Source organism: Petaurus breviceps, unplaced genomic scaffold (genome assembly GCF_028583685.1).
Source record: "Petaurus breviceps papuanus isolate PSGF00001 unplaced genomic scaffold, PetGlider_PUasm1.0 350, whole genome shotgun sequence".
Classification (NCBI taxonomy): domain Eukaryota; kingdom Metazoa; phylum Chordata; class Mammalia; order Diprotodontia; family Petauridae; genus Petaurus; species Petaurus breviceps.
The window spans coordinates 356,730-379,120 of record NW_027186199.1 but is presented as its reverse complement, the minus strand read 5'-3'; the positions used below and the strand labels follow the sequence as shown (position 1 = coordinate 379,120).

General features: G+C 43.2%; 2 protein-coding genes across 7 annotated transcripts in view; one reads left to right on the top strand and one right to left on the bottom strand.

Moving 5' to 3' along the window:
* ADCK5 (aarF domain containing kinase 5) overlaps positions 1–21,724 on the top strand; it is a 31,600-nt gene extending 9,876 nt beyond the window's left edge. Inside the window, exons 2-15 of one of the 4 annotated variants that reach the window (XM_069097005.1) lie at positions 2,456–2,574; positions 3,925–4,074; positions 14,621–14,696; positions 15,524–15,719; positions 16,220–16,360; positions 17,336–17,449; positions 17,685–17,816; positions 17,974–18,057; positions 18,531–18,612; positions 18,706–18,784; positions 18,960–19,051; positions 20,242–20,494; positions 20,801–20,917; positions 21,026–21,724. In XM_069097005.1, coding sequence (XP_068953106.1) covers positions 4,053–4,074; positions 14,621–14,696; positions 15,524–15,719; positions 16,220–16,360; positions 17,336–17,449; positions 17,685–17,816; positions 17,974–18,057; positions 18,531–18,612; positions 18,706–18,784; positions 18,960–19,051; positions 20,242–20,494; positions 20,801–20,917; positions 21,026–21,131 — 1,494 coding nt within the window. In that variant the 5' untranslated portion in view covers positions 2,456–2,574; positions 3,925–4,052 and the 3' untranslated portion in view covers positions 21,132–21,724. Of the gene's footprint in view, positions 1–2,455; positions 2,575–3,924; positions 4,075–14,620; positions 14,697–15,518; positions 15,720–16,219; positions 16,361–17,335; positions 17,450–17,684; positions 17,817–17,973; positions 18,058–18,530; positions 18,613–18,705; positions 18,785–18,959; positions 19,052–20,241; positions 20,495–20,800; positions 20,918–21,025 lie in introns of all 4 variants that reach the window. The other 3 variants (XM_069097002.1, XM_069097004.1, XM_069097006.1) reach the window with 3 other exon arrangements.
* CPSF1 (cleavage and polyadenylation specific factor 1) overlaps positions 21,503–22,391 on the bottom strand; it is a 20,396-nt gene continuing 19,507 nt past the window's right edge. For all 3 annotated transcript variants that reach the window (XM_069097000.1, XM_069096999.1, XM_069097001.1), the window contains exons 35-38: positions 22,163–22,318; positions 21,945–22,074; positions 21,723–21,861; positions 21,503–21,592 (exon numbers count right to left, since the gene is read on the bottom strand). In XM_069097000.1, coding sequence (XP_068953101.1) covers positions 21,545–21,592; positions 21,723–21,861; positions 21,945–22,074; positions 22,163–22,318 — 473 coding nt within the window. In that variant the 3' untranslated portion in view covers positions 21,503–21,544. The remainder of the gene's footprint in view (positions 21,593–21,722; positions 21,862–21,944; positions 22,075–22,162; positions 22,319–22,391) is intronic.

The window sequence follows — 22,391 nt, the reverse complement described above, 5'->3', positions numbered from 1 at the left end:
GTATCCAGCAGGCAGTTGGAAGTTTGAGGCTAGAACACCAGGGAAAGGGTGGTGGAAAATGCTTATTAAATTGAATTAAACTGATTGAGTTGGTATTGAAGAAGTGCTTAATGATATTTCATTCATTTAGGGTGTGTTGAGTTTGAAGTAGCTGTGGAATAGCCAAGCAGTTGGATATTGGAGACTAGAATTTGAAAGAGAGGTCCAAGATAGAGATTTGGGAGTCATCTGCATAAAGGTGGGATTTAAAGAATTGTGCTGATTGCTGGGATTACAAATAGAAAAGCAAAACAATCCTTTCTCTATAAGAGATCTAATTCTAATAAGGATAAACAACATGCAGAGGTTTTTGCTACAAGTTGGATGAAAAGATCCCATGATCCTTAGGGTAGTAATTCTGTAATAAAGGATTCTATAATGTATTTCCATTGATAAAACCATATTCGTTTCTTATGTTGAACCATTTGGCAGTGCCAAGGACTTGGATAGCCAGGCTTTAATTTTTCTAGTTTTCAGTATTCTGGCTGCATCTTCACAAAGACTGATTTTTGGGGTGTCTAGGTGGTGCAGTGAGTAGAGTGCCAGCCCTGGAGTCAGGAGAACCCAAGTTTAGATCCAGCCTCGGACACTTAACACACACACACACACACACACACACACACACACACACACACACACACACACACAACTAGCTGTGTGACCTCGGGCAAGTTACTTAACTCTTAACTGCCCTCCAAAAAGGCCAAAAAAAAAAAAGATTGATTTCCTAGATGATGGCTGCAGGTGCTGGGCTGGAACCAGGACTGGGAGTTGTGGTATGCTGCTGTTCTCAGGGCCTGTAGGTCCTGGGGCATTCAAGGTAGCAACCTTTTCAAGGAGTTTGATCAGAGAAAGAGAAGAGAGATATAGAATCATAGCTTGAGGGCATGGTGGGGGTCTATTATTGATTTTTTAAGGAAGAGGTGGACGTGTTTCAAGGCATTTGAGAAGCTGTCAGTAGAGAGGTTGAAGATTTGAGACAGGATGATTGAGGATACAGTCTGCTGAAGAAGTATAAGTAGATGAGGAAGGGAACAAGTATTTATTAAGTACCTACTGTGTTCTTGGCAATGTGCTAAATCCTTTACAATATTATATCATGTGACCCTCACAAAAACCCCGTGAGGTAGACACTGTTATTATCAGCAGTCTGAGAAAACTGAGGCAGGCAGTTTAAATAACTTGTCCTTGAGACTAGATTTGAACTCAGGTCTTCCAGACTTTAGGCCTAGCACTTTATCCACTGAATATTTCACTACTTAACTGCCTCCAATTGGATACATCACTTCCAGAAGGAAGCTGAGATACACTTGAGACAGATATGGATATACACTGGCAGCCACTTGAGGCCTACAGCAGTTTCAAGGAGTATCGTCCTTGGTAGAAAAAAAGAAAGTCAACTAGGAAGAAGGGCCACTTCTTGGCCCAGAGAGAGTGGTAAAGGAAGGAGTGGGACATGACAGGGAGATCACATGGAGTCCATTGGCCTAAATAGTCTCAGTAAAATAAGTTTCTCAACAGGGAATTATGGGAGAAGGGAGAGAAGAAAAGAGAATAACTTCTATGGGGGCTCCAGACTGCTCTTCCCTCAACACAACCCTGCTGGGTGCTGAACTAACTCAGTTGAGAAACTGGTTAGATCTGTGGTATTCGTATTCACAGGTAAACGCAAACTGTTTTTCTGTGGTAAAGTGTGGTGGCTGCTGCCCTCAAAGTAGGTCTTTGGCTGGTCTAACTGTGGTGTCCTTTCACCCCCTTTTCTGCTACTTCCTATATTTGTTTCCCATAGCATCCACCAAAGAGTACTTGCTTAGGACTGTCTTGTGTTCCTTCAGACCACTGATTTCAGCAAGACATTAAGAGGAAGGGGACCTGAATAGTCAGTGCTCCCTCTGGGCCTCTACCCTCTTCCAGGAATGTCTTCCTTCCCTTGCACCTCTGTAATAAAAACAGCTCCTATCTCTTTAGGGCTTTACAGTACTTTACTGTACTCTCCTCCTAGCAGCACTGAGGCAAGGAGAAATTGAGGCTTGGGAGAAATTATGTGACTTACTCCACTGTCACATAGTTGGTAATTGTAGGAGCCAGAGCTAGAGTCATGCTGTTCAAGGGCCTGTTGTGTCTTGAAGGCCATGCCAAATATGGAGGGCTTCCAGCACAAGTCTGTTCCATGCTAGGCTGTTACCTGAGGACCAGGTTAGCTCAGGCAGAGTCAGCAGAGAGCAGATGCTGTCTTCTAAGGCAAGAAGGGCTTGTGGCCTATAATGTCCTCAGTGAGATCCAAAGTCTTGAAGCATTGAACCCAGGGCCCTGGGAACTCTCTCTGGCCTATAATATAAATAGGGGTAATACCCCAAGGCTGAGCAAAAAATGTTGCATCTTCACCTGAACCTCGCCCCATTTGTTCTTTTTCCAGTTGCAGCTTTGTCGATTCCATTCAGCGTTGCTACAGAGCAGGCAGCCCCCCTGGCTGTCCCCAGTCGTATTCTTCAGGAAAAACTTGACAGTGGGACCTGCAAGGTCATTACCTGCAAGGTAATGCACTCTCCCCAGGCCACCATGGTCTTAGAGGACTTCATATCTGTGCTTTGTGCTTGAAATCTAACCCTGTCCCATAGTCTATTCCCCATGTTTCTTGTCATTAGTTTTTTTCTCCTGGCCTCATTATTAACTCTGGTAGAATAGGGACTGGCTTATCCTTTTATATCCTCCCCAGTGCTTGCACAGAACCTTAAACACACAATAAGTCTTCTGCATATACACTTATAGATTGACTGGCTCAGAAAATCCCTCATTCATTAACACATATTGATTGATTAAAGATGACTTCTCTTTGAGTTATCCAATCGATCTGTAAATATATTTCTTGAGGTCTTGTGCTAGGTACCTCTAAGGGATGCCAAAGTATGTGGTTTGTTGGCTCCAACCTCCAGGAGCTTGTCTCTTTGAATCATTCAGTTTGTGAACAAACCTACTGTGTTATATGTGCACATATTAAGGCAGGAGGCTTGGTCTCTGGTTCAGAGGAGCTTATAACCAAAGTGATTACAAATAATAACAACAGGTTCCATTTATACAAAGCACATGGAAGTTTGCCAAGCTCTTCCCTCACACACCACTGTGGGACAGATAGTGCAAGTATTTTTCTTCATATTTTACAAAGGAGCAGCCTCACAGAGCTGAAGGCCATTTAACTTGTGTGTTTTGCAGCTGGGACCCAGATTCTGCTCTCCTGGCTCCACAACCATTGCTGCTCTAGTCCGTTATTGCTACCTCTACAAACATGTGGAGAGCTCAAAGTAGAAAGCCATGTTTTTCAATTACTGGGCCTCCAGCCTTCTTTCTGTTGGACATTTGAAGCACTGTGTCATATAGGATTTAAAGGAAAAGAAATCTATGAAGCATGTGACTGCCTGAGAGGAGTGATATATAGGAGAAGAGTAGTTCATCACCTGGGTCTTCTCTGATCCAGAGCTCTATCTGTGGGGCAGCCTGGGATTAGGGCAGTCTGTGGAAAGGATAGCATTTATCTAAATACTATCCCCGTCTCTCCAGTTCATCGTTGCCTTTGGGACAACTAGAAAGGATTCCAGTGTTAATGGGGGAGCGTGTGTGTGTGTGTGTGAAATTAACTTGGTTGTTTGAAGCAAAACCTTCAAGTTCTTTGGATGGTGAAAAAAAGGCAACATGGAGGGAGAAAAACCCCATAGAACCACACACACTCACTCTATAGCTTCTTTGGGAGTTTCTTTTCAATGATGGTTATTGATTGGGCTGGAAGTAGGGAGGGAAATTGCTGGAAGATGATGGGTGAGGGAGGATGAGGGTGAAGGGTTGGAATTTTTGGCAACAGGAAAAAATCACTGCCCCATGGCTCCCTTTCAGCCCCACAGTTCCCAGACCCCTATGGAAGAAGGCAATTTACATCACGGTGGTGGGTGTGCCCCTGCTGTTTGGGCTCCGCTACGCTGCTGCCAACAAACGAGAAAGGAGGAAGATGAGGCTTTTGGCAGATGGCATCGGACGATTTGGCAGGTTGGTTGACTGTGTGTGAGGGCCTTTTCTTGGACTCATCCTTCCAATTTGCCTTAAACCACCAAGGATTCCTATACAACACTGCAGTGTTCTGTCCAGTTGAGTTCATTTCTGTGACCTTGTACCAAGCACAGAAGATGCCTGTCTGTGCATCAGGAGGACCATAAACTATCATATCACATGCCTAGATACTATGGTCACTGGGGCTTCAGTAGATAGGGAATGAGCTCTGGGGCTAGAACTTTTAAAATGCATGCAGGCATTATCTTCAGGTGTCAGTTGTTGCTTATGAAACATTTGAAGTCTTTGGAAAAATCACAGTCTAAGCCTCAGGGCTGTGAAGATGGGGATGCCAAGGGCCAGACTGGCTCAGGAACAGGTAGATCTTGATTTGTCTTCTTTGACTGGTAATTCAATTAAATATTTGTTATATGCCTACCATGTGCAAGTCATTTTATGTACTTTCTTCCCCCCCACTTAATATTTTGTTTTTTTCCAATTACATATAAAGATAATTTTCGACATTCACTTTTTTTTTTTTAAGCAATCGGGGTTAAGTAACTTGCTCCAGGTTACACAGCCAGTTATTTCTGGGTGTGGTGCTGAGTGTCTGAGCCCGGGATTCGATCTCCAGGTCGTCCCAACACTGGAGCCGGTGCTCTTACTCGCTGAGCCACCTGGCCGCCCCTAAGCAATTGGGGTTAAGTAACTTGCTGAAGGTTACACGGCCAGGTGTTTCTGGGTGGGTGTTAAGTGTCTGAGCCCGGGATTCGATCTCCAGGTCTTCTCAACACTGGAGCCGGTGCTCTTACTCGCTGTGCTACCTGGCCGCCCCACGACATTCACTTTCATAAGATTTTGATTTCCAAAATTTTCTCCCTTCCTCCATCCCTACCCCTTCCCCAAGACAGCAAGTATTTTGATATAGGTTATACATGTACAATCATTAAATATATTTCTACATTAGAATGTTGTCATAGAAGAGTCATAACAAAAGGGAAAACCCACAAGAAAGAAAAAACAAAAAAAGTGAAAGTAGTATGCTTCTATCTGTGTTCAGACTCGATAGTTCTTTTTTTTGGATGTTGATAGCATTTTCCATCATGAGTTTTTGGAATTGTCTTGGATCATTGTGTTGCTTAGAAGAAATGAGTCTTTCACAGTTGATCACCACACAGTGTTGCTATTACAATTGTGCAATGTTCTTCTGGTTTTGCTCAGTTGATGTAAGTCTTTCTAGGTTTTTCTGAAATCTGCCTGCTGCTCATTTTTTATAGCACAGTAGTATTCCATTATATTCATATACTACAACTTTTTCAGCCATTCCCCATTTGCTGGACATCCCCTCAATTTCTAATTCTTTGCCACATAAAAAGAACTGCTAGGGGTGGCTAGGTGGCATAATGAATAGAGCACTGGCCCTGGAGTCAGGAGGACCTGAGTTCAAACCCGTCTTCAGACACTTGATACAAAAACTATCCATGTGACCTTGGGCAAGTCACTTAACCCCAATTGCCCTCCAAAAAAGAAAAAAAAAACTGCTATAAATATTTTTATATATGTGTGTCCTTCTCCCTTTTTTTAATAACCTATTTGGGATACAGACCTAGTAGAGGTTTTGCTGGATCAAAGTTTTATAGCCCTTTAGGCATAGTTCCAAATTGTTCTCCAGAATGATTAGATCAGTTCACCACTCCACCAACAATGCTTTAGTGTTCCAATTTTCCCACATCTTCTCCAATATTTATCATTTCCATTTTTCTGTCATATTAGCTAATATGATATGAGGTGGTACCTCAGAGTTGTTTTAATCAGTATTTCTGTAATTGATAGTGATTTTGAGCATTTTTTCACATGAGTATAGATAGTTTTGGTTAGCCAACCTGATAGGTGTGATTTGTTTTAATTTGTATTTCTCTAATCAATAGTGATTTAGAGCATTTTTTTATATGACTATAGATAGTTTTAATTTCTTTATCTGAAAACTGCCTATTCATATCCTTGACCATTTATCAACTAGGGAATGACTTGTATTCTTACTAATTTGACTCAGTTCTCTATATTTTAGAAATGAGACCTTTACTAGAAACATTGGTTGTAAAAATTGTTTCCCAGCTTTCTGCTTTTTTTCTAATCTTGTTTGCATTGGCTTTTGTTTGTCCAGAAACTTTTAAATTTAATGTAATCAAAACTATCCATTTTGCATTTAATAATGTTCTTTATCTCTTGTTTGGTCATAAATTCCTCCACTCTCCATAGATCTTACAGGTAAAATACCTTGTTCTCCTAATTTGCTTATGGTATCACCCTTTATATTAAAATATGTACCCATTTTGACCTTATCTTGGTACACGGTGTGAGATGTTGGTCTGTGCCTGATTTCTGCCATACTGTTTTCCAGTTTTCCTAGTGGTTTTTGTCAAATAGTGAGTTATAGGTACTTTTTAGGAAGTTTGATATTTTTCAGGTAGTTATTGATAATTTCTTTTGAGAGCTGTAAAGGTAACCTTGCATATCTCCAAAAAGCAAAGCAAGTTGCTGAATTCCTTGAGCCCTTGATAGTTTAAATGGTCGTGTAGAATAATGGAAAGAGCACTGGACTTGGAGTCAGAGCACCAGGGTTCAAATCTTAGCTTTGAGATTTACCTGCTCTTTGACTCTGCTAAAGTCCATTTACCTCTCTGAGCCTCAGTTTCTTCATTCGTAAAATAGGACTCATAATAGTTAACCTACCTACCTACCTCTCCAGGTGTATTATGAGGAAAGTGGTATAGAACTCTGACTCATAATTACTATTGTCTTTATCATTATTCCTTTCTCTTTGGGAAAAACTATCTAATGAAAAACACCTGTTTGTAGCAGTACCCCTAACTAGAGCAGAGGAAAGCAGTGATAATCCTTCTAACTTCCATTGTTTTTGTAAGACTTTTTTCAGGTTGGTCTCTCTAAGGAGAAGATCTCAGGGATTGTCCTGGCACCAGGTATCAACAGAGAGCTCTGGTATCTCCTGCTTGGCTATTTTGCAGGGGTCACCTCATGATGGCAGAAACGTCTTGTAGATCATCATCATAGGCTCGTAGATTTAGGTCTGGCCACCCCTCATTTTTACAGATGAGGAAGCTGAAACCTAGTGAGGTCAAATAATTTGCCCAAAAGTTACACAAGTGGTAAGTGGTAGGATGGATTTGAATCTTTGTCCTTCAGCTCCAAATCCAGGGCACTTTCCACTGTACCACAACACCTGTTGTGCGTTGATGTATTGCAAGACTCTGTTCTGGGCTGTCTTCTTTATCTTAGTGTTCTCATTAGACTCGCCTAGGTCCATTTATCTCTATGAAGATGACTTTCAAATTTACATAACCATCCCTTGTCTGGATCTTGAGCTCTAGCCCTGTTTACTGCTGTGTGTCACTGCCTGGATGTTCTGTAGGCATCTCTAATTTACCATGTCCAAATCAGAACTCATTTTATATCCTTATATCCAGCCCCCTTCCTGATTTTTCTTTCGAGGACACCACTGTCCTAGTCATCCAGATTTGCAGCTCCAGAGTTATCTCTGACTCCTACCTCTCCCTCTCACCCAGCATCCAGTTGGTTGCCAAGTCTTGCCTATTCAACCTATACAAGTTATATCACAGGCATACCCCTATCTTTACTCACACAGCCATAGTAAGTAACATTTCTCGTGTCTTATAACAGCCTCCTGGTTTGTCTTGTCACTAGGGGCCCAGCTTCTCTCTTCTCTGTCTTCCACACACTTGCCAGCTAATATTACTTACTAACCCTCTTTGACCATGTCTCTCCCTGCTCAAGTGTCAGTGGTTCATACTATCTATAGGATAGGTTCTTAACTTTTTATGTTTCGTTGTTCCCTTAGAAAGTCTAGTAAAGCCCATAGATCCCTTTTTAGAATAATTTTTTTAACAAACTTAAAAAAAATAGGATTACTAAGGAAACCAATTAAATTTAGTTATGAAATTTTTTAAATGTTCATAGATTCTAGGTTAAGAACTCTCGCCCTAGGGATAGCCTTTACTTTATCATTAAAGCCCTTCACAAGAGCCTTGGGCTGAGAGTCCAGAGCACTGCTTTCTATGCCCAGTTCAATGCCCGAGTTGCCATGGGTCCTGGGGCATGACACTTTTCCTCTTTTTGTGTGTGTGTCCCTGGCTGTAACCTGGGCATGAAATACTGCTCCCCAAGTTTCCATGAGTCTTAGTGAAGCTCAGACAGGATTCCAGTCAGAAAATCTCCTTACCATATAGCCTAGTCTCATAGCCTGTTTCTCTGTGGTGCAATTGGGTGTGTATGTCCATACTCCTGAAGAGTTTATGCTTTGAGACCAGAGTCCCCTAGAGCAAACAGATTTTCCCATTAGTAGGTTTTTAGTGTCTACATTAATGGCAGACTCTGTTTTTGTTTTTCTTTTTACATCCCCAATGCTTAGAACAGTGCCTGGCACATAACAGATGCTTGTTGATTTGGTTGCTGTATAGGATGTGAGAGACAAGATCCCTTTTTCTTTTTTTTTTTTCCCTTTTTGTGCTTCAAGGTTTGCAAACTACTTTATATTTTTTTTAATTTCATGTAAACAAGAATTTTTAACTTTTTTTTTTAAAGCAATCGGGGTTAAGTAACTTGCTCAAGGTTACACGGCCAGTTATTTCTGGGTATGGTGCTGAGTATCTGAGCCCGGATTTGATCCAGGTTATCTCGACACTGGAGCCAGTGCTCTTACTTGCTGAGCCACCTGGCCGCCCCAAGAATTTTTAACATTTAAAAAAATTTTTAATTCCAAATTCTCTCTCTCCCCTCCTCCCTTGAGATGACAAGCAATTTGATAATAGATTATACACGTGCATTTCCATATTAGCTATGCTGCAAAAGAAAATGCAGACCAAAAAAAACCTGAGAATAATAAAGAAGGTTTAAAAAAAGTATGCAATGATCTACATTCAAACACTCATTTTTTGGTGGTGGATAAAATTTGTTGTCATAAGTACTTTGGAACTGTCTTGGATCATTGTAATGCTGAGAATTGAACATTATATATATGGCAAATGCATTATCCAGGTGCAGAAAGTGTTACATGTAGTCTGAAGGCAAAAAAGTCATCGCTGACAAGAAGTGGTGGTTTCTAAAGTCTTTCTGGAGAAGGTAGTTGATGGGGGGGGGGGAGTTGGAGGAAGGTGTTTCTAATCATAGGGTAGAGTGTGAGCAAAGATTTGTTAGGTAGGAAAGTACAAGCCATGTCAAAGGAATCTAGTTTGGTTTGATTGTCTAAAGAAAAACAAAACTGGAGAAATAGAGAATAAAGTTGCCCCTTAATGCTTGTTCCAACCCATGGGGGATTTCTCTTTCCGTTGAACACCCTGACCTTGGGATATATGACATGCTTCTTTGTTTGTACTTACTATATACTCCTTTGGAATTGGGGGTGGGGGAGGAGAGGCTCCTCTTGTTCCCATCGTGAGGTTAACTCCTTTAGACCTGGGACCATCTATTGTATTCATTTCTTTAAATCTGCCCTGCCCAGCTGTGGGTGAGGACAAAGGTCGCAGTCAGTAAATTCTTGCCCAATAAAAATGGAACCTAAGAGATGGAAGTTTATCTAGAGGTCATCTCCTTACCACTCTGCCTAATGCAGGACTCCCTTCTCTGACACCTCCATCCAGTGGTCAGATTAGGCAGTTACATAGTAGTTGGGTAGAGCAAGTACAGAGTTTCAACCCCTTAGGTTTAAAAGACAGTTCTAACCAAGTTCCCCTCTTTCTCTGGATACCTCCCTCCATCTTCCCTCCTGCTTTCATTTTGTCTTCTATCATAGGCCCCTTTTATACCACACTTCTCAAACAGTTGGTTTTATCTAGCTCTTGGTCTAAGTAGAACTGAATGTCCCATTACTAAGATGTCTCTTTTCTTCCTAAGTCATAATGTTCTTCCAAAGTAAAATCCTTGCCTTTTTTACCCTGATCTTCCTTTGTCACTGACAGAAGACCAGACTCTGGCCACTTGGTCTCAGGGATGATTGATAAGGCCTCTTCATTTCTCCATTAGTAACTATGTTCATCTCATATGTACAAAAATCACAGAATTAGAGAACTTGAGAAGACTGCAGGTGGCATGTAGTCCACCTCATCTAAAGAGGAATCCTCTTACCAGCATTCCTGACAAGTGATCAGTTAGCTTATTGAAAATACTCAGGAGTGGGGAAATTCATGGACTTACAAAGCAGCACATTCCACTTTGGGATAACTTAAATTGTTAGGAAAGTTTTCCTTACATAAAGCTTAAATTTTCTTCTGTTTAACTTCTACCTAGTTCTTTTCACTAAGGCCAAGAAGAATATCTGCTTTCTCATGTCACTCCTTTAATCCAAGTCTTTAAGTCTTTTATTCTCTGAATTAAACATTTTCGGTTGCTTTATCCAGTCTTCATGTGGCATACCTTCCTTATCTTGGTTTTTGTCCTTAAGGCCTACTATCTGTCAAAGTCTCTCCTAAAATGGTATACCCAAGACTTATGTCAATAGTATAAATATGACCTATCCTAGATAGAGTCTAGCTGAACTTTCCTCCTTCATCCTGAGTTGGGGAGTAACCCAGGAGTGAACTTGAACATTATAGAGCCATAGGGTAGCAGAGCCAAAAGGTACCTACTACTTACTTAGTTAAACCCCTTCATTTCACAGATAAGAAAACTGAGGCTCAGAGAAAGCTATTTAGTGACAGAATCAGCACATCATCTCATGTTTCTTGTTTCCCAGTCTAGTATTCTTTCCTTCACCTTTGGCACTTTGCCTTTCTTTTGGCCCACCAGCCTTGCAAGAAGAGGAAGGTAATCCTTGAAGTGAAGTCCCATGTTCCCAGTCAGGCATATGCTCTCACTGAGGACATATCAAGCTATCTGACCGTGCAGCAGGGTAATTCTGCCAGAGCTTACCGGAGATAATGCCCTGTACCTTAGATTAGCAAGCATAGCTGGGAGACAAGACAGTTCTGAAAAACAAGGAGAGGGCCCCTTGAGCCCTGCACCCAGGTTTCCAAACTATAAAATACTTCTCGCAAAATGAACACTTGCTCCTAGCTTTATTAGCTCAGTCAGTCAGTCAACATTATTAGAGGCAACTAGGTGGCTCAGAGGATAGAGCATTGAGCCTGGAGTCAGGCCTCAGACACTTAGTTGTGTAACCCTGGAAAATCACAGAATCTCTGTCTGCCTCAGTTTTCATAACTGTAAAATCAGAATAATGAGACTTAGCTCACGGGCTGTTATGAAATAATATTTATAAAGCACTTAGCAAAGTGCCTGGCACATAATAAATGCTTATTCCATTAAGCGCCCATTATTTGTCTGGCATTGTGCTAAGCCCTGGGGATGCAAAAAAAAAAGGACAAAGAAATGAAAAAAACCCTGTGAGGTGAAGAAAGTGATCATCACTGTGGTGGCATGGAAGGGGGGAAAATGGGAAAGATCTATAGGCACATTTCTGAAACTGGAAATTCTGTCGTTTGTTTCATCCCTCTAGTCTCTGTATTCCTTTTTTCATTCTCAGCCCTGAGCCTTCTTAAACCTGACATAGCCTCCCAGGGCACTTGCTTCTCTGCTTGGAGCATCTCCTCAGGAAATGTACCTTATGCCCAGGGATTTCACCTTTCATAGTTTTGTTAACCTTTCCCAATCCCCAGATGCCATTCTTAAGCCCCAGAGCTCCTTGAACTTTTCTGGTCCTTGAGTCAGCTTGGTGCCCAGATTAATTCCTTCTTTAGTCTGCTGCCACCTACTGTGCTCAGATACTTAAGGGCAGCATCTGTACCCTCCTCCCCTTCTGCCCACCATCTTGCTAGGCTTTAGGTCAAAAGGGGGCATCTTCTTGGGTTTATTCACAAAGGGAAAAGAGAAGATTCTAATTCTGAAATATTTACCAGAAAGTAATTTGAAATGTGGATGAAAGAAATCTGAGACTGGACAGTATGTCACTGCTAAGTCATCCTCTCTAGCCACTGTTCCTCAGGCCTGGGTTAGCCCATAATTATTCTTCCTGTGGTCCCAAATGAGAATGTCTTCTGTTCTAGAAAACAGAGCAGGTATTGACTTGGGGATTGACCTCCTTGTACATACTGGACTATATTTTTAACCCCCTCTCTAATCCCAGCTCTCAACTTAAAGATGTTCATTTTAACTTCTGTTCCTATAGTACTTTGAGGTTTACAATGCACTTTCATCACAGTAATACTGGTAGGCCAGGGAAAGCAATGAAAAAAACAATGAAATTCCAAATTAAAAAACTCAGGGGCGGCCAGGTGGCACAGTGAATAGAGCACTGGCTTTGTAGTCAGGAATACCTGAGTTCAAATCCGGTCTCAGACTCTTAACACAAAAAACTAGCCGTGTGACCTTGGGCAAGTCACTTAACACCAATTGCCCTGCCTTCCCCCTCCAAAACAAAAAAGAAACTCAGAGAGAGGAAGTAACTTGCTCAGAGGTAGTCAGTCCATAAGCATTTATTAAGCACCTACTATGTGGCACACAGTGCTGGGGACCTAAAGAAAGGTCAAAGACATTGCTTGCTCTCAAGGAGCAAAGTCGGGGGTGGGGAGGGAGAGGGAGGGGGAACAACCTGCAAACAATTATGTGCAGTCAGGCTATATACAGGATGAATTAGAAATGATCAGTAGAAGGAAGGCATTGAGATTAAGGGGTGATTGGGAAAGGTTTCCTCTGGAAAGTAGGATTTTAGCAAAGACTTGAAGGCAGCATGTTAGCACATGTTGGACCTGGGACTTTAAAAAAGGTTTCATTTTCATTGGTGCTTTAAAAAAAAAATCACTGTCACTATCTAGTAAGTAGAACTTTCTTTTGTAACAAAGTAGTTCAGTTAAACCAAATAAACCTACACAGTGACCATATCAGACACATCTATCTCATTCCACATCTGTAGTACATTATCTCCACTGGGAGAAGTATGTTTCATCCTCAGTCCCCTGGACTCAAAATGGAGCATGGCACTGACCTGAATTTTTAAGTCTTTGTTATGTTCCTTTACATCATGGTGGCCATAATGACTTACAGAAACCCTTTCCCATGCATTTTCTTATTTGATCCAGGGCAAGGGTCATTATCTCCATTTTAGAGATGAGACACCTGAGGCTCAGAGAGGGAAGTGATTTGCTTAAGACCACACAGCTAGTAAGTGGTGGAGCCTGGACTTGCACCCAGGTACTCTGATTCCTCATTCAGGGTTTTTTTCCCCTGCACCATGCTACCTGAGGGCCCCAGACCCCCTAGGGAATAAATGAGAGGGGGTTGTGTAAGCAGAACTATTATTATTATTCTTTTAGTTCCTTTTTTTTTGCTTTTGAGAGGGCAATTGGGGTTAAAATGACTTGCCCAAGGTCACATGGCTAGTGAGTGTTGTGTCTGAACTCCGGTCCTCCTGGCTCCAGGGCTGGTGCTCTGTTCACTGTGACACCTAGCTGCCCCATTCTGTTTATTTTCTATCAGTTCATACAAGTCTTGATAAAGTTCTGTGAATTCCTCATATATGTCATTTCTTATAATGCAATAATATTCCATCACATTTGCATACCATAGTTTATTTAACCATTCCCCCAGTTGATGAGTACCCATTTTGCTATCACAAAAAGTGTTTTGATAAATATTTGGTAAATATGGTATCTTTCCCTCTATGTGATTTCCACCCACTCCTTGGGGAATATATCCAATAGTGATATCACTGGTTCAAAAGGTAAAAAAAGTTTAATCCTTTTTTTTAAATATAGTTCCAAATTGTTTTTGGAGTAGGATTTGAACCCATCTTTTCTTAAACTTTAATTTGAACATTCTTTGTGTTATGCTGTCAGGTCTTCTGGTGGCATGGTAGGCTATGCTTGTATTCCTGTGGAGTCCTTGAGTTAAGTAGATGTCCCCCTCCCCCATCCCAATTCAAGAAAAAAATAGGGAAAAAAAACACATGGTAAGGACAGAGTTCCCATACAAAAGTCAGGGTCAGGTCCCCCTAGAGTTTTCTTAAAGATACCCAGTGCTTAAATAGGCTTCACTTAGCAAATCTGTAACATCCCATAATAATTAGTTTTAAGAGACCAGCTCTGTGAGAGGACAGGAACCACGGGAACAGCATTGTTGTAACTTTCATGTGGATAATGACTGGCACTCACAAAGCCCTTCCCTGCATTTCCTTATTCAATCCAGGGTGAGGGTGGTTATTTCCATTTTAGAGATGAGGAACCTGAGGCTCAGAGAGGGAAGTGATTTGCCCAAGGCCACACAGCTAACAAGTGGTGGAGCCTGGACTTGAACCCAGGTATTCTGATTCCTAGATCAGGGTTCTTCCCCTTGAGCCATGCTGCCTGAGGGGCCCAGGTCCCAGAGGGGACAAATGATAGGGAGTTCTGTAAGCAGATTGCCCCAATGGGCTGGCTTCACACAGACTTTGAATCTCCCAGCCACAAGATTCCCCTATGCAAGAGGGGCCCAGAGGGAATCTGTCCAGAGTGACCTATCCCTCACCTTTTTTCCATATCAGGTCTCTCAAAGTGGGCATGCAGATCTCCATGGATTACTGGTGGTGCACAAATGTGGTTCTCCGAGGGGTGGATGAGGTATGTCTCTTGTTTTTGGAAATAGAGAGGGCATTCCAAGAGCCAGGGGAAGCCTGACAGCCATTGGCTCTGGAGATTTCCTTTCCAAAGACCCATGATTCTCTAGTATATGGGAGAGGCCAAGTAGTGTCAACGTTTCAGTTTGGATTACTTGTACTGTTTTGTCCTCTGTGTCCCTGAGAAGCTAAGTTATTATCAATCAAGCTTCCTTCAGGGTGGGAGGTAGCATAGAGTAGTGGGATAAAATAGGCTTAGATGGCATGGAGTGATGAGATTTGAACTCAGGTCCTCTGAGTCCTATGCCTGTGATTTCTTCTCACTAGACCAAGTGTAGTTCTATAGTAACTTGCTGTGTGACCTCAGGAAAGTAATTTGACTTCTCTAGGCCTCATTTTCCTCCTGTAACATGAGAAAGTTGGACTCACTAATCTCTAAGGTGCCTAAGAACTCCAACAATCTTCCTGTAAGGATGTGAACTGAATTTGGTTGATCAAGGAACCCTTCCCTTAGGAGACAGTTTTGAATTATGGCATAGAGGAGGAAAAAGATGAGATAATAGGTTTGAGCTGAAAGAGACCTTAAGAGACAGCCTGGTCCATCCTTTTTATTTTACAGATATGGAAACAAACCAGAAAGATTAAATGAATGTGAAGGACAGAGGGAGGGAGGTTGTTTCAGGATTATGGGATCCCTAAGCAGAGGCTTGAAGGAGGGAGAGGAAGGCTGAGAAAGTTGTCTGTCTAGGATGGAAGCCCAAGGGTGGGGGGGTTGAGGAGGGCAGACACTCCCTCCCCCATCGCTTCTTTCTGTCCCTGTGGTCAGAACAGCCCTGGCTACATGGAGGTGATGTCAGCGTGTCACCAGCGGGCAGCTGATGCTCTGGTAGCTGGAGCCATCCTCAATGGAGGTCTCTATGTGAAGCTAGGCCAGGGACTCTGCTCCTTTAACCACCTGCTACCCCCTGAGTACATCACCACCCTTCGCCTCCTGGAGGACAAAGCCCTCACTCGGGGTTACAAAGAGGTTGGTAGTCCCTGGCCTCAGGGATCAGCAAGGGTTGGGCAGGTGGGGGTGGAACTGGGTAGTTGGGGCTAACTCTTATGCCATCAGCCTAAGGAGCTCCAGTCCCATGCTGAGCACTGGGAGGAGTTGATTTGTGGGTGCAACTGAAGGTGTAGACTTTGCCTTCTGGAGATTTTTCTGACTCTTGATAGACCAAGAGCTATGGGAGATGCAAGTACTCAGGGTCCTGGGAGGAGGGGAGTTTCCAAAGTTGGGGAGCCACAGTAGACTTGACTTCTTGGAGGAGAGCATTTTGAGCTATATGTTGAAGATGGGGGATGGCCCCATATGAAAGGGGTGGGGGCAAGTAGATGTAGAGAGTGTTGAGGCCTTGGAAACACTAACTAGTTACTTGACTAGGATGCTGTTAGTAATCCTAAGAAAGGAAGCTAATGAGCCAGAGTAGGCCTGAAGCAGAGTGTGGGAGATTGTCTCTGGACTGGGTTCCCTTAACCCTGCAGGTGGATGAGCTGTTCCTGGAAGATTTCCAGGCCCCAGCCAGCGAGGTGTTCCAGGAATTTGACTATGAGCCTGTAGCAGCAGCCAGCTTGGCTCAGGTGCACAAAGCAAAGCTAAAGGATGGCACAGAGGTGGCTGTGAAGGTGTGTGTATATGTGGGGGTATCCCGTGAGTGCCCCTGGGCTCTGCTAAAGACTTGGGATGGGGAGAAGGGACCATGAGGATCATTAGCAAGGCAGATCAATACCACTTGTATGCTGTCAGCACATCTAGTTCTTGTTCAGCTTGGAGAGGCATCTAGGTTGGTTTAGGACAGTCCCTGGTACCTGTGGAGCCTGAAATCACAGGATCTTACAGAATGTTATTGCTGAAAAGGACCTTAAGAATTATGCAGAGTAGAAAAACAAATCCTGAGAGGATGTCTTGTCTGAGCACCAGAGGGCTGGGATTCAGACATCGCTCTCGTGACTCCAGTCCTGCTTTTGGATCCATTACATGGTGCTCTTTACCTCGAATAGCAGTACAGCAGCCTATTACCTGGTCTTCCCATCTCCTCCAGCTGCACTGGGTTGAACCAAAAGGCTGCTTTTCATCAGGTCACTATCCTGATGAACTTTAACTTCCCCATTACTCAAAATAAAATAGAAGTTTAAGGCTCCTCCGTGATCTGGTCCCTACCAGCCTTTCCCGTTATATCCACCTGTTTCATAATTACTATCCCCAATCATGTCTGGAATGCTTTCCCTCTTCCTTTGTCTTCCAGGGCCCATTTAACCCCAGGCCCACTACTACTAGGAAGTCTTGCTGACCTGTTTCAGCCCCCACTGTTCTTCCTTTTCTAAGCTGGTCCATTCACAGCAAGTACCACACTGTTTAGGCTTTCCTTAACTGACCTAAAACCATTTCCAGGTTGTAAATGGTATCCCTCTGCTAGGTAGGAAATACAAAGTAACTCAAGGAATGAGAGCACTTATAATGGGGAATCAAGAAAGGCTTTAAGATAGTCCCTGGAACTGTTTCTTGAAGGAAGCAAGGGGTTCTAAAATGGGATGGGACAGGAGAGGTCAGTGTATGTGTTGATGAGGCAGAAGATAAATTAACCCCTACATCCAGTACAGGTGCAGTACATTGACCTAAGGGACAGGTTTGACGGGGACATCCACACCCTTGAGCTCCTGCTGCAGATCATCGAGTTCATGCATCCCAGCTTTGGCTTCAGCTGGGTCCTCAAGGTAGCTCTGGCCCCAGCCCCTTAAATGCATTGCACATGGCACTAGAAAGGGAGTAGAAAATACAGCTTTACTTAGACTCCTAGGATTTTCCAGTTTAATGAGATAATAGCCTCCATTCTTGGCATGTTCTAAATCTTCTATAGTTCTACCTCAGGACTCCCCTCTTAGCACATCCTCCCCACGTACAACCCATTCCCCACATTGACACCTGCCCCTGTTGGCTTCCCCACCTCAGGACCTGAAAGGAACCTTGGCCCAGGAACTGGACTTTGAGAATGAGGCTCGGAACTCAGAGCGCTGTGCCAATGACCTGAAGGACTTTCGCTATGTAGTGGTACCCCGTGTTCACTGGGACAAGTCCAGCAAGGTTTGGGCCCTGAGGTTCCACAGGTTACCCTTCCTCAGCTTACCCTGTCCTACCCAAACTAGGTCCTCAAATGATCCTTCACCACCCCCACCCCCTTACTATTCTCAGACTGGGCAGGTCTGGCCTGTTTATCAGCCTTTGTCTCCCAATTTTCCAGAGGGTGCTGACTGCTGACTTCTGTAATGGCTGTAAAGTCAACAATGTGGAAGAGATCCAAAAACAGGGGCTCAGTTTAAGTGATGTGAGTATGAACCTCAGTTTGTCTGCACTTCTGTAATTTACACATGACCTATGACTGTTTTGTCTATTAGATTGATTATCTCCATCAGGGTAGGAACTATTTTATCTTTTTTATTTTTTTGCAAGGGGGGAAGGTAGGGCAACTGGGGTTAAGTGATTTGCCCAAGGTCACATGGCTAATTTTTTTGTGTTAAGTGTCTGTGGCCAGATCTGAACTCATGTTGTCCTGACTCCAGGCCATCTAGCTGCCCCTAGGAAGTATTTTATCTAAATTTTTTACTTTTTTTTAACACTTTAAACACAGTTGTTTGTGAAAGTAATGTGTGAATGAGGAAGAGTGGGATCTGTCTTTTATGAGAGGTAGCTTGGGGAAGGGGGGTTCAGACTTGTGCCATCCATGATAATGCTGAGAATGCCCCATTTCTGTTTCTGAGGAAATGATTCTTACCTTTTAGTGGACATCCTCTCTTTTAGACATCATCTAAACTGATCCGAGTATTTGCTGAACAGATCTTTTACACAGGCTTCATCCATTCAGATCCCCACCCTGGAAATGGTAAGATGCCACACTTTTGGGAGGGAAGAGGTTAGTCTGGGCCATCTAAGGTTGGGCTAAGTTTGGGTACTCCCCACCCATATTCTCTCTTAGTATTGGTACGGAAAGGCTCAGATGGGCAGGCAGAATTGGTGTTGCTGGATCATGGCCTCTACCAGTTCCTGAATGAAAAGTAAGATCCATCCATATGACAGTACCCTAATCCTGGGGGGAAAGAGGACAGAATCATTTATCTGCATTGGATCAATCCTGTGGGCCCCTAGAGACCATGCATTTCTGGGGAACAAGGGGTGGAATGTCTGATTTAAACAGGAGGGTCATGCATACCACCATCGCCCCCTTCCCAGGGATCGCTTGGCCTTGTGCCAACTATGGCGGGCCATTATCTTGCGGGATGATGCAGCCATGAAGAAGCATTCTGCTGAGCTTGGTGTTGAAGGTAGGAAAGGGGATGAGGGGTGGGCTTACCCTAGACCTTATGTATAGGGTTTACACAGTAGTTGTAGGTTGGTAATTAAGTTTACCCTAAACTGCCTCTAGTTGTTTGGATTTCTGAGATTGGGGTTCAAACAAGCAGTCAGGCTTTCACTGTGGTCAACAAAAATGATTCTTCAATGGAATTAGAACTCTGCACTAAAGCAGTTAAGTACTGACATAGGCCTATGATTAGAATGACTAATCGTTATGAAAGTGGAATGCAGTTAAAAGTTTTCCAAATTTGTGTTTATTGTTTAGACCTAACGGCACATCAGTGTTATTTGGTGTTTTAGTATATTTTTATTTATTTTTAGTATTCAATGTTTATTTTTAAATATTTTCCAATTACATTTTAATTTGGCTCAGAACACATTAAGAATGTGGTGGGCTACATGTTTGACACTTCTCTGCTTTTAGACAGTTGCTCTAAAACTCTGGATCTCTGCTCAGTATTGATGGGGGAGGGGGGGGTACTTCCCTTAACTCACCTTTTAAACTTCATTAAGACCTCTTTGTTACAAGGAAGCTCTCTTTCTGGTTAAGTAGACTTCCTTGCTTGGCTGGAACCTAGCCAGAACTCCAGTCTAGTCCCCTCATTTAACATATAAGGAAATAGGTGTTGGCTAAAGTCAGAGGAAGGAAAAGGCCTTTGTCCTAGGTTTCTTTTGTTACTCAAGAACACCTATGCACTTTGGAAATTAACCTTTTCCTATGTTGTAGGATTAACCTCACCAATTTTAATATGTTGTTTTTTTAAAAAATTACTTGGGATAGCTAACATTCCACTTTTGAACAAAAATAATTGTTAATTGTAAAGTGGTGTTTTCACTTGAAATCTACCTTAGCAAACTTTATTATTCTATATCTTCACTTTGCACACCAGAACTAGGCTAATCCCTCTCTCCCCTAACAATCTTTAAGGCATAGGTAAAACTCAAATAGAAATGCCATATTGCCTTAAAAAACCACAAATAAACCACATTACTTGTGTTGCATTGTTCCTACTTTGATAAACATTTCCCAATTACACTGTAATCTGGTTCAGACTGTGCTTTGAGTTTGACACTTCTGCCTTAAAGTACTTTAAGACAGCTGTCACATTCTCCCCCTTTCCATTGTCTAACATACCCTTCTCCTCTTCCCCACCCTAAGACTATTTCCTGTTCTGTGAAATCCTAATGCAACGACCAATTCATATGAAGCAGTTGTGGAATTCTGGCATGATGAGCCATGCAGAGACAACCTACATGCAAGAAATGGCCAAAGAACACTTTGCTAGAATCATGGAGGTGCTGAAGGCCTTGCCCCGCCCCATGCTGCTTGTCCTACGAAATATCAACACCGTACGCTCCATCACCATGACCCTGAAGGCCCCCGTGGACCGCTATTTCCTCATGGCTAAGAGGTCTGTGCCCTTGGAACTTAGAAGGCCAAAGAAGGGATGGGACTTGACCATACTCCATTCCATCACAGGCAATTAAACCAAGTGTCAGCCCAACACAATAAAACGAGGAGCCTGGATAGTTAATTACTGAAGCCTACCACCCAACAAAAACCCACAGCAGAGGGGGGATAATGGGTTGCTTGGTTGTCTTGGCAATTCCCAGGGAAGGGGAAGCCCAGGGTCTAGAAAAGGTTGGGGTACCAAAGAATGTACACAACTGAGAGAAAATGCTAACGCTATGGGGTTTTTTGGGGGGTGACGGAGAAGTGCTGTAAGGAGCCAGAGCCGCCTGGTGGGAAAGCAGACTCAAGGTAGCTTCTACCGACGTCTTCTGAACTGGATCAAGGTCACATGGGAGAGCTTCAAGTTTGAAATGGTCCTCAGGTGAGGGGGATACCAATCCTTGTGAGAAAGGGAGGGGAATGGGAAGGAGAATGATGGTGGGGCTAGTAATGACTAGCCCCACTATCAAACTCCCTCTCCTGGCTTTAGGTTGGAGATGTTATCAATGCATTTAACCTCCAAGATCATCAAATTCCTGGTTCGCTTGGGTGTCATGCCTGAGCCTGAGGAGATATTCAAGGAAATGGAACCCTAGGTCTGGGTGGTCCTGTCATACCCACCCTCAGCTGCACAGATTCACCTCCTTCAACAAAGAAAGGAGGAGCAGGCATTAGCCACCAGGGCATCAAGACCCACAGGAGTCAAGTGGCCAAAAATACGGAGAAGACAGACAAGTTGTCTCTCCACTTGCTCAGACTAAGGCAAGGGAGGCCCCTTGGGACACAGAATAAAGGAGTGGATGCAGTGCTCAGCCTCCAACTGCAACTTCCTTGGTAACTGGGTGCTAAGAGCAGAGTCTTCAATGAGAGGAAGGCCTCTCTTCATCCCATGGCAGCTTCTTCACAGAAAATAAGTAAAATTCTAATACTCATCCCCACACCCTTTCAGTTTCCCTTAAAACAAAACTTCTTTGTTTTATCCAAAAGTGTGTATTTGGGATAGGGGCAACTAGAAATGAGCTGTAACACGGTCAATCTCCAATAGGTCATCCAGAATCTGGAAGGAAAGAGACAAAGGATTGGGTAGGGTAAGGCACAGGCAGATATATATATATATATATACATACACACACACATATATATGGAAATACATGACAATAAATTGAGAGTCTGGGAAAGATGCTTACAATGTCAGGTGTGGTTCCAATTTTCTTGGCAAGCTCTCCACGTTCCATGGTGCTAAGGTAGAGATAACGATTAAGGAGTTCCCCATCAAGGACATTGCGTACAGCATTTTGTAGGATTCGACGGTCAACATGCAGCATCCTGCATTTTGGGGAAATTAAAAATATAGTGTCATCTAAGAAAAGGGGTGGGTAAGGAGATAAGAAAGGGTGGCAGAGTCTCACCGAAAGGCACGGGGGTTGAGGCCAGCATGGTGAGGCAGCATAGTGGTCAGGGCATTTTGCAACATCAGTAGCCGCCGATATGTCTTCTCCTGCATGGGCAATAGGAGCCCAATGCCACCATCTAATGTGGCTGGAGGAAAGATGTGGCAGGTATTATTAACCAAAGGCCTGTCCTCTTCCCCCCAACCCCCACCTTCCTTTTTCAATGACTAACTCACCAAACCATGTGATATGCTTATTCTCCCAGACAATGGATTTCTTGCTAGGCCCTTCTGCTGCCCCTCGGCATGGTGTCCTCCAGAATGTATTCACATGGGCACCCACATGGAAATCTGCCCGTCTCAGCAGTCGCATCCCCCCAAAACTCTCCTTGGCTAGGATCAGGGGGATAAACTCAATTTTTTCTTCCCCTCCTCCCTAACAGTGCATCTATATGGCCCAAAGTGG